Genomic DNA, 14,575 nt, shown 5'->3' with positions numbered 1-14,575 from the left:
ATCTTAGGACTCGCTCACCATTGGGCAGGGGTTCAGATGCCGGTTACAGACAGCTGTTAACTCCAGAGAAGATACTTCTCTTATTTGCCTGGATCTCTGTGTGTTGCATTTCCCCATACCCCTGTCTAAGCTCCAGGGATGTAGCTTCCTTTCCTTTCTTTTTGTGACACTTACCTGCCTTCCTTGCAACATTTTGGAGTTCTCTTCTAAGTTAGCTGTGAATTAGGTAGGTCTTCCTTACTTTTTACTTCTTCATATTCTGCAAATAAGCTCATAGGCTTTACTGTTATGAAAGGGTCCCCTGCTGAACCCTTCAGAATCTCTGAGTACAGTTAAATTAAATTTTATAAACCTGAATGAACCCGTTTTCCTGGTTCAGAAGATGAACTCTTTGGGAGTTTCCTGATTCTGGGTATTGGAGGTGCCTAGTCCAGGTCCTCAGGAAACTCATGGTCTAGTGGGAGAGACCTAGAAACACAGACTATTCAAATCTGTAGTCCAGGTTTCTCTTTCCAAAGCCTTTCATGGTATTGAGAAGCCTGGGCCACTTTCATTTTTTTGAGGCTCTTCATTATATTCAATAGGAAAGTTTAGACAGTTACAAAAATTATGGTATGTTTCAAATATGTGAATTTTGAATAATTGTTAACATACTCCTAAAACACAATCTCATTTGGAAATAATGTAAAAACTCCCACTGATGTTGCTGTAGGGCTGGTAGAGTTTGTCTTGGTCTGTAGTCTCATTATCTCTACTCTAGGTATGTCTGATTCTAACATACCCTTCAGTCATCCCTTCAGTCCTTCTGGAGGCCTCTCTAGAGTCAATTCTGGGAAGCCATCCTGGGCTCCCAGCCCTGGGTTCTGTTCTCTGCAGGGACCAACTATGGTAAGGCTGAGAATGGTTCTTCCTATGGCTAAAGCTTGGTTTGTGCACCTGTGTCCTAACTATATGCCTGGGCATCTTGTCTTGGGAAATCTATGCTGGTCTTGGCTTCCTGTGTCTATCCCACATTCCCCCTTGTAGGAATTCACCCCCTTCACCTTTGGGTTTCTATTTCTGGTTTTAGGGATCCTCTAGGTCACAGCTGAGCTGGACTGACTGAGGTTCTCTGAGCTCCAGGTATGGCTTAGGTAATCATGTCCCCCACACCCTGAGGTTCTCTGTCATACTTTGCTCTGTTGGGAGGCCCTCCTCTTGAATGGGGTGGAACAAAGGATATGGCCTTTTAGACAGTATTTTGCACTGAACAAAGATTCCAAACATACAGACCCAGGAATAAACACAGTTTCTGCCAGGGAATGCCATTTAATTGCATTAAACTCTCAGATTCATCAGATGAAGGATAAATCCGATTTATCAAAACCAGGAGCTAATACTCTGGATGACACAATCCAGATTTAAGATGGTTTTTGTCAGTTGGAGCAATGGGCTGAAGTGGACACGGTGGCATTTCATTGGTATAGATGTCAGATGTGTCACTTTTATTGCCCAAATTCCTAGTTACATAAGCTCATGCTTAATAATAACTTAGTGGAGGTCCACATGTAAAAGACTCTGGGCCTTTAGCTGGAAAGGTTTCAATTTCTTTTTACCAAACTAGCATGACCCTGATTACAAAATATCTCCACATGGCACACAAAGAAGCCAAGGAGTGCTTTTACTTAGGGCTTTTGTTTGAAGTATAAGCAAAGTAAGAATATATAGTGTGATGATAGAGGCCTCTTAATTCAAATAAGTGAAGATTTTTTGTGAAAAAATAGAAATTACTAAGAGATTCTTGAAGAAGAAAATCTGAGTAACTAAATGGTCGCTGAAGACAGTGAAAAAATTTCTAAGGAATGACGTAAAAAAGGCATTGAGTTCAACTGGCTTGTTGGCCTGGGTATAGAATTCCAGGTCAAAAATCACTTTCCTCAGAGGTGTCAATCCATTGTCTTGCAGCTTCTAGGACTGTTGCAAAGTGTGATGCTATTCTGATTCTTGAGACTGTGTGTTGGAACTATGTTCTCTCTGGAAACTTGTAGGCTCATCTCTTTGTCTCCAGTGTTCTGAAAATTTGTAGTACTGTCAGCCTATGTTGTCCATTGGCTGGGCACTCAGTGGCCCTCTCCACTTAGAATTTTCCCTGGTTACTTCCACTCCTATATTTCCTGTTCCCCCTTTCCAGAACTCCTGTTAGTTGGATCTTCTGGACTGGTCCTCTGTTTCTTTCTTTTTTATAACCTTTTCTAGTATCTATATATTTGTCTTTTACTCTATTTTCTGGGATTGCCTAATCTTCCAAGCTTTTAACTGAAGTTTTCAGTTCTACTATCATGTTTTTATTTTCTAAGAACTTGGTTTTTTGTTGTTCTCTGTATGTTTCTTCCTTAGAGCATCATCTTATTTCATGAATGCGATACTCTCTTTTATCTTTTGGAAGAAAGAAGTGATAGTTTTTAAAAAGTCTTATTTTCCATACATAATCTCTGCTTCCTCCAGAAAACTTTATTCAGTTTCAGACTCTTTCATATACAATGCTTTCCTTGAGTGGTTGGCATCCTTGATCGTGCACTCATATTTAAGAAAGGGTCACTGAAAAGCTATCGGGATGCTCTGAGTGAATGGGTGGGACTTGCTGACTGTGATCTCCATTGCCTGGCACCCAGCTGTCATCTCTTTGGGGAACTGTACCTTTAGGTCTTTTCTTCTGGGTCTGTTGGATTCCACTAAGAAGACTCTTCCAAACACCTGCCTAGAAAATATATATCTGGTTTCCAGGACTCTCAAAAAAAAAGTAAAGATGGTAAAGGGAGAATGTGTTCTACCAGATATTAAAATTATATTAATTTAACAAAGTTACACTAATGAAAAGAGTGGTAGTATCATATAAATTGATAGTTCACTGGAATCGAATTTTAGGTAGCCCAGAAAAAGACTTTTATGTATAAAAATATACTATGTAGTCAAGCTGAAATTATTATGAATTAGTGTAGGAAGAATTATTCAGTAAGTGCTGCTGGAGTCATTAGTTATTGGGGGGAAAAGTTAGCACTTCACCTTACGTTTTATGCTAAAGTTATTTTATTCAACAGTTATGTATTTGTCTCCTATTATGTTCAAGACAGGTTAAAGTATTAACTATAAGAGATTAAAATTAATCTTATGGGGAAAGTGTAAGCATAAAGTTATTGTAAAATAAAAAATGGATAAATTTGACTGTATAGAAATTTAAAAGGACAATATAACACACTGAGAAATGTTTTTTAATAACAAATATGCCAGATAAAGAGTTGATATCCTCACTATAAAAGAGCTTATATAGATTGATCAGAAAACATCAAAACCTGGGAGAAAAGTGGGCAAAAAAGTCCACAGAAGAAATGTATTAAAGAAGTATGTGTTAAAATGTTTAGCTTCACTGGTAATCAAAACTTACACATTAAAAGGTGATGCTATATTTTTTGTCTGATTAGCAATTAATAAAGTAATAAGTTTTAAATTGCACTAATGTGGATGCCTTGAAATGGGCACTTTCATACAATGCTATTGAACATGTAAGTCACTTTTTTCTGGAAAGAAACCTACATTTCATATCAAAAATAATCCTGAACAATGAATGTCTGGAGCCCCTTTCTTCCTCTTGAGAGCCTTGGAGGACACTGTTCCCTCTGCCTGGGGTACTCTTTCCTGAAGCATTCCTCCCTACCTTTCAGGTGTTGAAGCTCACCTCCTCAAGGCAGCCTTCCACAGCCTACAGTCTAGATCAGATCCTCTTTTGATAGCCCTATCTATCAACTAGCATTCTAGGGGCAAACTGTGGGGAAAAGGCTGAGTATCTTGCTATTCAGTTTGTAAACTTCCGCTTGGTTCCTCTGTTCTTTATGGTACACCCACTCACTACTCTGCAAGGTGTTGCCCTATCCATGTCTCCAGGGGATCAGTTTTGTCCTTCCACAGGGTGGGAGAAGGGTAGTCACCTAGCTGCTCAGAATGGAGGAGGGGACCAATGCCCCAACATCTTCAGTCAGCTCTCCTGTTGCCACCTCTGGTTTGTCTTCCACTCTCAGAGGTAATTAGTGCCTTCACTTCTTGTAATTTGCTTGCACTTTCCTACATTTCTGAATCCTTCACAATGAATTACTTTCACAATCAGAAAAAAGTCCCTAAATTTTTTTAAATTTAAAATTTCATACCTTTTGACCCAGTAATTTCACTTCTTGGAAGGCCTTTCTTTTAAGGAAATAGACAAACTGGAAGACACTTATGTACAGGCATCTATGTCACAGTAGAATTTATAACAGAAGATAATTAGCTGCAAAGAATCTACAAATCCAGTATCAGGGTCATGGCTAAGTGGACACTGATAAAGCCATATGATAAAACCATTAAGTGGTGTTTCCAAAGATACTTGATGACATGGGGAAAAGGCTCATGATTTAATGTAAAATGAAAAAAGCAGAATACAAAATTGTATGTACACTTTTACTCAGAGTTAATTAAAAATATGCATGGTAGAGGCTGGAAGCGATGACTTCTGAATATTAGCAGTTTACCCCTGGATGGTGGGAATCTCATTGTCTACAATGATTCTACATCACCTTTATAATCCAAAAAAATTCTATTTATGGAAAAGAGAAGAAAATAGAAAAGTTAAAGTAATCCTAGGTTACATTAATAAACGTAGAGGTTTTGAGGCAAGAGAGGTGATAACCTAGATTCGGACCACCTGGAGTATCATGTCTGGTACCCAGGGGGAAGTGGCACATGTCAGCTGGAGGAACAGGAGAAGAGCAGGCTCAGGACAGGCCTAGTGGCTCTGCCTGTGGCTGCAGGGCTTGCATGGGAAGGGCAGAAGAGTTGAGCCTCATGTGGCCCTTCGGGTCAGAGCCGGGTCTGGTGGGAGAAGGTGTAAGTTAGAGAAAGAAGTTCCAACAATCCTATGACGGATACCTCTTCCTGCAAATGTCAGGGGTCATGGAAAAGGAAATGAAGGATCCCCAGTCAAGGCACTGGAGGCTGGTGGTAGAATCATGAGATCAGCAACCCAGAGGTCAGTGAGCCAGCACGTTAGATTGGGAAGAGGTTTTGACATCACCCAGCCTGTCAACACAGCCCATGACATTCACATGCTCTCGTGGGTCACAGATACGATGACCTTGTGCTATGCAAAATTCCCAGTGCACTCCACATGACCCCATCCCTTTCTTTCCTGCTCGGGAAGGCAATGTGAATTCAAGTAACTGGAACTGCTCTTAGTATAGAAATAAACTTGAATCCATTCTGATGGATGAGAAATAGCACATCACTCAGGAGCTTCAGACCAATGATTTGTGACAACTTATTCTCTGCAATGCTCCTCCTACCTAATTGCTATATACCTGTTTCTCATTCAACCCTTTCATTTCACAATGGGGAAACAGAGGCTCAGAGGAGGGAAGGGACTATAGTTAAGGGAGTGTGACAGGTTGGAAGCAGGAGCCAAACCTCCTATACCTCTTTCTGTTACTGAGAGTGACCTGTTGCCCAATCAGATTTTGGAGGTGGTAAGGAATAGGGGGAGGAAGACGTGAGATGTAATCTGCTGTGTTCCATCCAGACCACATCACCAAGGAGATGCTCAAGTCCAGAATAGATTTAATGTTCTCCTTGGCCTCCCCCAACCAGTGTGAAGAGGTGAGGGGGCTGGTTGGGTGGTAGAGTGGGTTGAATTGTGTGCCCCGCAAAAAAGATATGCTGAAGTCCTCGCCCCTAGTACCTTAGAATGTGACCTTATTTGGAAATAGGCTCTTTACAGTTAAAATCAAGTCATTAGAGTAGCCCTAATCTGATATGGCTGATATCCTCATAGAAAGAAAAGAAGTGGACGCAGAGACAGACACACCCACAGGGAGAGAGCCCTGGGAAGATGAAGGCAGAGATGGGGTGATGCTCCTATTAGCCCAGCAATGCCAAAGGTGGCCAGTGACCCACCGGAAGCCGGGAGAGAGGCCTGGGGCAGATGCTCCCTCACAGCCCTTGGAAGGAACCCACCCTGCTGACACCATGAGCTCAGGACTTAGAGCCTCCAGGACTGGGAGACGATGCATTTCTGTCATCAAAGCCACCCAGCCTGTGGTACTTTGTTATGACAGCCGTAGGTGGGATGGAGTTTTCAGCCATTCTGCCTAAGTCCTCACGCTCCCACACTGTCCCCACCCCATTCTTTTAGTCCTACCCCCACTACACTCTCCTCACCCTTAAGCCTCCAGCCCTTCAGTTTGTGTGGCTACCAGTTTAAGACCCAGCCTCAGCCTTGCCAGAGGCCCAAGTCCCTGGACCCTGGCTGACCCCAGACCCAACATCAAGCTCAGAGTGGGTGAGCTTTGTGGGGGAGGGAGGATGCTCTCCTTACTCACCTAGATCTAGTTTCTCTTACCTTTCCAGGCAAGGACAGGTAGGGAATACCTAGCAGAAACATAGGTTCCTAGAACCCTCAGGTTGGCTGTAAGAGACCAACCTCTAACCTGCAGATCTGGCCTCTCACCCTGGTTGGCGGAGAATCCCTTGGAAGAGGACCTCAGACTCCCAGATCATGCCTTTCCAGTGTGTGAACAGCCTACTTTTGGCCCAGCCTAACTCAATCACTCATTTCATAGCCAAAGTGAATGGGGAATAAAGGTGTCTCCCTGGTGATCCTCAGGGACTCGCTGGGGAGATGAAAATGTCTCATACTAAGCAGTGGTCCAGATTCCTGAGAGGTAGAGATCACCATTGGAGACCAGCTGGAGAAGTCAGGGAGGGCTTCCTGGAGGAAGAAGGACCTATGCCAGCCTTGCTGGAGAGGGTGAGCTGAATTTACTACATGAATACTAGGAGCCAGGCACACACATATACTTTCTCTCTTTTTTTTTTCATGGTTTAACATTAAAAAAAAATTTGGTATCATTAATCTACAATTACATATACTTTCTCTTAGTTTTATTTCTTGTCCTTTGTGAGGCAGGTGATGTTAACTGCATTTTAGAGAAGAGACAACTGAGACTCAGAAGGGAAATGATTGCTTTCAGATGACATAGCTTTGTACATGTGAGAGGCAGCATTTAAACTAGGGACCCTCTGGTGTCAAAGCTCTTATTCTTTTGTACTCAGGCTCTGCCTTTTCCAGGGTAGAGTAGTGATTGAAAGATGGGTGGGGCTTGGAAGTGTGGGGTAAGGATACTCCAGGCTGGCAAAGGAGCAGGGTGGGAACATGCTGGGGAGTCTGGGGAGCTGTGAGGATGCTAACGCTAGCCCTAAATCCTACTGGATCTCGGGGATTCAGAGAGAACCCCAGGAACCGAAGCTAGAGGAGTGAGAGGGCTGTGACAGATCAGGCTGAGCATTCAGGCTTGAAGGGTAAGTAGTTGGTTCTGGGGTGAGAGATGCAGAGCTGGTGTTTTGGAGATCTATGTGGATGGGATGGGGCCAAGTTGCCAAGCCGCTGTAAGGGCTTTCAAGGAGAAGCATGTGACCATGTATGATGGACTCCAATCCCTTCTCCAACCCCAGCCCCAGATCTCCCTGGGTAGGGGAGGACCCCCAGCTTGCCTCTGAGGGCCACTCCCCGAGTGCTCTCCACCACTGGGTCCCCTTCCGTGGAAGGCCAGCCCTGCCAGCACTGGGCTTACCCTCAGTCATCCCGCCCACATCCTAGGGGGCTCATCAGGGCCCGAGCACCCCTCGGACCTCCCGCCCCTTCCCCTCCTCCATGCCTTTGCACAGTTTCCTCAGCTCCAGTACCCCTCTTCTCCTCCCCAGTGAACTCCTGTTCACCTGTCAAGATCCAGTTCAATTGCTCAATTTTTTTTCTGCAATCTTTATGACTCAGAGGCAAGACTTGGTCCTTCCATAGTCCTTTCCACCTCTCTGTACTGCCATTGTCTCTCTCACTGAGTGAGTTTTAGGTGCACGGGGAGGAGATGTTACTTCTGGTGGGCAGACTAGGAAGGGCCAAGTGACCTAAGCCTGCCTCCCCAAATGCCAAGGGGCCCAGGATGCAGTGGGATGGGGAGTAGGGCCCATTTGAACTGGACCATGAAGGGTGGGGCAGGCCTGCTTGGGGAGCAGTGTCCAGTAAAGGAGCATGCTGCAGGGGGCAGCCCGGGCAGGGCACTGGGGCTGGGGTAGTGTGGGATGGAAGGAGAGATTGGTGCCTGAGGCATGTTGAAAGGCTGCATGTTTAGGACTCTGGGCTGCTGAGAAGCAGGGTGCAGGAGTCTGAGGGTTTAAGGTACTGGCTGGAGTTGGGGTTGGAGAGGCCAGGGACAGATTATGCAGGACCCAAAAGAAGCAGCAGCCTGGGAAAAACAACCCTGCCCCCATCCCTGCCCAAGGGACATCACAACAGCATCAGTACACACCTAGCTTGTGATCAAGTCCTGTTTATTTTAGAAGCATAAACAGCAGAACTGGGAAGGAGTGATGAGACCAAGACACAGTCCCCTTGACAGGGCTAGACCCAGCACAGGCTGTGTGTGTGTGTGTGTGTGTGTGTGTGTGTGAGTGAGCGAGACATCCAGGCTGACCCAGCAGCCTTGAGCAGTCTTTTCCTGTGAGGACAACCTGAGCACAGGTGATTCTTCGATGATGGTGAGAGTGGGGGTAAACTGGCTTTGGGTCCCTCTGAATCAGATGGAAAGGCCTGGTGGCCCACAACACCCTTGGACAGAAGCACCCCAAGCTGGCTGGCTGTGCCTGGGCAAATCCACGTTCTGGAGGGAAGACCATGGTGCTCTCTGGTCACCAGGAAGGCCCCCGGTGTTCAAAAACAGCCCTCTGGCCGAGAAGCACCTGCTTCCCCCAGCCCCCATCATCTCCGCAGAGTCTTCAAGGAGGGGACGTCCTGGGCAGACATACTCCCTAGGGCCCCTCTGTTGGGTGACATAAGCCCCAGCCTCCTACACATACTGCTTCTTGGAAGCAGAGCTGCTGGGGCGACTGGGGGATTTTCGGCCACTCTCTGGGGGTGGGTCCAGGAAGAAGGGGGGCCTGGAAGCAGCCAGCCTCTCCTCTGTAGTTAGGTTGGCCCAGTTCTGCTCACTGGATGAGAGCCCATTGTAGGTGGGGCATGGCGGGGACGAGGGCCCCTCGCCCATGGGGAGGTAGAAGAAGACCTGGTCGGCATAAGGCTGGGAGGAGGTGCTCTGGGCTGGGGGTGTGTCCTGGCCCTGCTGGGCCCTCATCCCTCGGCTGAGGCGACGGCACAGCAGGTGCACCAGCTCCAGCAGGTTGAGCACCAGGGAGATGAGTCCGACCACCAGCATGAAGATGATGAAGATGGTCTTCTCCGTGGGGCGTGAGACGAAGCAGTCTACCAGGTAGGGGCACGGGGGGCGCTTGCACACAAACAAAGGCTCCATGGTCCAGCCGTAGAGACGCCACTGGCCATACAGGAAACCTGCCTCTAGCACGCTCTTGCAGAGCACGCTGGCCACATAGGTGCCCATCAGTGCCCCACGGATCCTCAGGCGACCATCCTCTGCCACTGAGATCTTGGCCATCTGACGTTCTACGGCTGCCAGCGCCCTCTCCACGCGTGGGTCCTTGGCCGGCAGTGCCCGCAGCTCCCCCTCCTTCTGCCGCAGCCGCTCCTCGCGCCGAGACAGGTAAATGACATGGCCCAGGTAGACCAGGGTGGGCGTGCTGACGAACAGGAACTGCAGCACCCAGTAGCGGATGTGGGAGATGGGGAAGGCCTGGTCGTAGCAGACGTTGGTACAGCCCGGCTGGGCCGTGTTACACTCGAAATCTGACTGCTCGTCACCCCACACTGACTCGCCAGCCAGGCCCAGGATGAGGATGCGGAAGATGAAGAGCACCGTCAGCCAGATCTTGCCCACCACAGTCGAGTGCTCCTGGACCTGATCCAGCAGCTTCTCCAGGAAGCCCCAGTCACCCATGGCTCCTGGGCCTCCGTCTGCAGGGAGACAGAGGACACTGTCAGTGGGCATCCTCAGCTGCCCTAGCAACAGCCTGCAAGGAGGCTGGCCATGCCCTTTTTACCCAGAGGAAACTGAGGCTCAGGAGGGGAATGGACTGGCCCCAGGGGGCTCACACCCGGGCAGGGTGGTCGGGACTAAGAGCACATCTTTGAATGATGGCTGCTAAGCTCTGGCAAGGGTACAGCTAGGGTCCCTGTCTAGTTACACATCTGTGCCTCTTTTGTTCCCAGTAGGAGTCCCAGTATGATCACAGCCCAAGGAGATCTGGATCCTTTCATGACTCCTGAGCCTATGGGAACAGAGACTTTGAGGCACTTATCCAAGGTCGCACAGCTGTGCCATGCCCCTCCTCCCCTTGGCCCAGGACAGGCTGTCCCCAGACAGTGTGTGTGGCGGGTGCTTTCTTTAGTTTCTGTGGCCCAAAGCTTCAGGTCCCTGCTTCCTTCTGCATCCTATCTCACCCAGCTGGCCTCACTCTGACATTTGCGCTTGTGGTGGGTGGAATGTTAGATGCTAAAGGTAGCATCCTGCATTCGCTCCACCTGTCAGCAATAGTGACCACCTGCAAGTAAGTATCATACCTGGATCTCGGACCCCCTCCCCCTCAAAGCTGTTGCTGCCAAATTCTAGACTCTCCAAAGGAATCATCACAGCAGGGCACAGGCTGCAAAGTTCCCAGAACATCTTAGGGGAGGGTGTGGAGGAGGGTGGTGCCAGGGAAGTAAGGTTGGGGAGGGGGAGCAAAGTTGTTCAGAGCCAGGCTCTGGAACTAGACTTGGGTTCAAATCCTAGCATCCCAGGTAAGTGTTGACTGTAGCACCTTAGTTTCCTCTCCTGTAAAATGGAAATAATAATATTCCTACCTCCTAGGGTTATAAGGATACAACGAAAAAGAAGGTAGGAACCTCTCAGAGCAGAGCCGGGCCACAGGTAGGCTGGGTGAGCGCAGCTGGCCCTTGTGGTGCGCCCCGAGCAACCCTCAGCCCCTGGCAGGTGGCAGATGAGTCCCCCGCCCGCTGGCAGGTGGTGCCCTGGACCCTCCCAGCCCAACTCACCGCCTGCCTGCTGGGCGGCCCGGGTGGCGGTGGGGACACGCTGGCCGGAGCGGCGCCCGCGGGAGCCCTGGACGGCGCCTGGCGGCGGGGGCGCCTTAAATAGCGCGGAGGGCGGGGTGGGGGCAGGAAACGCGACCGAGGGCGGCGGATTGCTTTCCAAAGCCGGGGCGGGGGCGGGGAGAGGCCGACTCCCTGCAAGGACTCTCAGGGAAGGGGCCCCGGAGGTGGCACTAGGAGCTGGCGGGTAGAGGGGGGCCCGAGGTCCCCCCTCCCCGCCCCTTCTTGGCTCTCTCCGCGGGGTTCCAGCTGGTAAACTCTCTGAGCCTGTTTCTTCACATTCAAGAATCACAGGATTCTTGAACGTGAAGTTTTTTCTTGGTGGCTGAATTTGAAAGGATTACGGCAAGAATTTTCTAATTCAGGCAACTGCTCTGAGGGGATGTGAGGCAGATGGGCATGAGAGTGTGGGGGCCTCTGGGGGGCGCTGTTGCCTGTGGTGGGAGGGAAGGAGAACACCACTCCTGTCTGGTGGCCCGTGTGCCAGCCCACGCTGCCAGGACTTGGCAATCAAGGCTCATTAGGACTTGGGGAACCAATGGGAGACAGGGGTTATAATCTGCCCTTCCTAGCGTCTGCGGTGGAGCTAAGTCCCCACTCCTGGGCAGGCTACATAATCAGAGGTCACTAAGCGACACGGTGGACCACCTGAGACTGAGGAGGGGAGTCTCTCCGGACCTTTAGCTTGGATCCCTTTCCCAGGCCTCTAAATGATGGAGGGGGCTTCCAAAGGAATTAAAGGGGATGGGCAGAGCCCACGGTTGTGCATTCAGGCCTCGCCGTTGAGGAACATGAATGAGGGGCTGTTGTGTTGTGGGCATTGTAAATGGAGCAGGGGATTTGGCCATAAAACAGCCAGATGTGGTCTCCTGCCTCCAGGTCCCACTGGCTGGCGCAGGAGGCAGGAGTTGAGGGCCGGGGTAAGAGTGGAATGATCAATACGGAAAGTTGTCCTGAGAAGCACAGAAGTCACTGGGGACTCAGTTAGGAACGTTTCCTGGAGGAGACGGCATTAGCCGGGCTGGGGTCATGGGCCCGGGAAAAGCATTCTAGGCAGAAGGAACAGCGTGAGCAAAGGCCCAAGATGTGGGGCCTCAAGGTCTTGAGGCCTTGGCTACTGCACCCAGAGTGCAGAGATTTCCCTGGCCTTGGTGGGCAGAGGCAGTACAGCCTAGAAGCTGAGACTTTGCTGCTGACCCCTGTGCCCTTAGGCAAGTTGCTTAAACACTGGTGCCTCGATTTCTTCCTCTAGGGTGGGGACAGTAATAGTTCCTACAGTGTAGGGTTGATGGGAGATGCAATCAAAGCACATGGCATAATATTGGTACACAGAAGTTTGCAAGGGTGTGGTAGCGAAAAACATTGTGACAGAAATGATCTGCGGGTTGGTCCTGGGGGAGCAGAAAGGGCTGAGGGGGAGGAAGCTCAGGAGTGGAGTGGTGGTGGTCGGGGGTGGGGGGCAGCTAAGGAAAGGGGATGTGGCAGGTGGGGGCTGGTGACAGAAAGGTCTCTGTTTCTCCCCAACAGGATTCAGTTCTTGGGCACCCAGGGCCCCGGGCTGGGTCCCCACAGGTCCTGCCTGTACCCCTAGCCAAAGGACTTCTGGGGCAGCAAGTGCGGCGGGCTTGGCTCGGGCTTCAGAACTTCAGCGTCCGTCTGAGCCTGCTTCTCCTTCCAGGCCTGTCTCAGGGCCAGGCTGAACTCAGCCTCCTGGGTTTCTAAAGCTGACGACTGCACCATGTAGTTCTGACCCCTGAGGGCATGAGAACGGAGGTCCCGGGAGGCGGTTCTTACCACACCCCCGCAGCCGCCCCTGCTCCAGTGCCTCTCCTGCAGCTGGACCCACGCTCTCCAGAGCCTTCCGTATCTCATCTACAGGACGGGGAGAGGAGCCAGTACCGATGTCAGGGCTGCCTCGCCCTGCTCTCACCCCTTCCTCAGGGGCTCTGGAGGTCAAGGTTTGAATGACCCAGCCCCTTCCCAGAGGGGAGCCAGAAGCTGGGATTAGCCAAGACAGTAACCCCCAAGAGCTGGCCGCCCCACCTGGGGAACGGCCCTAGAACCCCACACACCTCCTTCAGTTCCCGCTGCCCTGACCCTATTTAGGCCACCGTCTCAGTGGCCTCCCAGCCGATCTCCTGGCCTCCAGCCCTGCCCTCACCAACCCAGCCTCCACCCTTCCCTAGCAATCTGATCACAGTGCTGCCCTGCTTAAGATCCTTCTCTGGCTCCCCACTGCCTTCTGGCCTCAGCCACTTCTCTGGCCTCACTCCTCCCCTACCATCACTCCGTGGCCCAGCCTTACTTCACTACTGTGGTTCTTTGCACACCCTGCCTTTGTCCGTGCTGGTCCCTCTGCCTGGAGCACCCTCACATGCTGACCCCTATGAGGCCTTCAGGACTCTCTCCAGGCTGCCTTCTCCCAGCAGTCCCCTTGCTGGCTTCCACTAGGTTAGATGTGCCTTGTGCTCTCAGAGGTCCTGGTACTGGTCCTGGATGCATTAAAAAAAATTATTTTTAATTGTAGTAAAAAACATAAAATTTACCATCTTAACCACTTTTAAGTGACCATTTAGTAGTGTTAAGTACATTTACGTTGTTGTGCAAAAGATCTCCAGAACATTCTCATCTTGCAAAACAAACTCTTAAGTAAATTCCCCTTTTCTCTCCCCCTGCATTGCTTGCTTATCTTTAGTTCCTCCCCCATTAGACTGTGAGCCCCTTGAGGGCAGGCAGCTGGCTCTTGTTTACATCCCCAGCACCTAGCTGGGCACCAGGCCCAGCTATGCACTTACTAATTTGACACATTTTCGCTGAGCACCCCCGGTGCTGTGGCACTGTCCTGGGCTCTGGAGACCAACTGGGGATCAACCACGACAGTCCCTGTCCATGTGGATTTCACATTCTAACTGGAGGCAGACAAACTGCAGAACCTGCTGGGCATCACTATGATCAATGCTATGTGGGAAGTGAAGTAGGAAAGGAGGACGGGGGCGGGGGTGCGGTGCAGTGTGGCGGTTTCAATTTTGAATATGAGAGAGGAGAGATTCTCCCTAAGCAGTTGCCTCTCCGGCAGAAGAGCCATTGAGGCAGAGGTAACAATGCAAAGGCCCCGAATGCTGGGTGAGGGGGGTCAGAGTGCGTGGTGTGAGGTGAGCAAGGAGAAGAGGTGAGTTCAGAAAGGGAACAGGTGGGGTGTGGGTGGGGCAGGTCTTGTAGGCCCCTGAAGGCCTGTGCAGGGTGCCCTTTGGGGGTTTTGGGCAGCAGAGTGACATGACCTGACTGAAGTTTTATAGCTGCCTTAGCTGCTGTGCGAGGAATAGACTGTGGGGTGGGTGGTGGACACAGACATCCCCCTTCCCTCTGGGCTCACCTCCCAGCTGTGTGGAGTCTGGTCAGCTGACGGCCCCCAGCTGGTAGCCCCTCCAGGTCTCTTCAGCTGTGCAGGTAGCCCAGCTCCTCCCACAGTGGATGTCGCCTCCCCGCACACCCTCTGCTCTTGTGACTGTGGCTCTTCCT

The 14,575-nt window shown here is 50.2% G+C and overlaps 1 protein-coding gene across 2 annotated transcripts; it reads right to left on the bottom strand.

Moving 5' to 3' along the window:
• Positions 1 to 8,368: 8,368 nt before the first annotated feature.
• Positions 8,369 to 11,118, bottom strand: GJA4 (gap junction protein alpha 4). 2 transcript variants are annotated; one of them, XM_036885307.2, is made up of 2 exons: positions 11,000 to 11,118; positions 8,369 to 9,919 (listed from the first exon to the last, which is right to left on the bottom strand). In XM_036885307.2, exon 2 carries the CDS (start codon positions 9,900 to 9,902, stop codon positions 8,901 to 8,903), a length of 1,002 nt encoding a protein of 333 aa, XP_036741202.1. In that variant the 5' UTR covers positions 9,903 to 9,919; positions 11,000 to 11,118; the 3' UTR covers positions 8,369 to 8,900. The 2 variants fall into 2 exon arrangements, with proteins under 2 accessions (XP_036741202.1, XP_036741203.1); XM_036885308.2 differs by lacking the exon at positions 11,000 to 11,118 and adding an exon at positions 10,850 to 10,986.
• Positions 11,119 to 14,575: the final 3,457 nt, after the last annotated feature.

The sequence above is a fragment of the Manis pentadactyla genome, chromosome 4 (genome assembly GCF_030020395.1).
Source record: "Manis pentadactyla isolate mManPen7 chromosome 4, mManPen7.hap1, whole genome shotgun sequence".
NCBI classification, from domain to species: domain Eukaryota; kingdom Metazoa; phylum Chordata; class Mammalia; order Pholidota; family Manidae; genus Manis; species Manis pentadactyla.
This window is presented reverse-complemented; position numbering and strand designations above follow the sequence as displayed.

Coding starts and splice junctions, on each gene's coding strand:
- GJA4 (XM_036885307.2), bottom strand. CDS start 9,902: ATGGGTGACTGGGGCTTCCTGGAGAAGCTGCTGGATCAGGTCCAGGAG.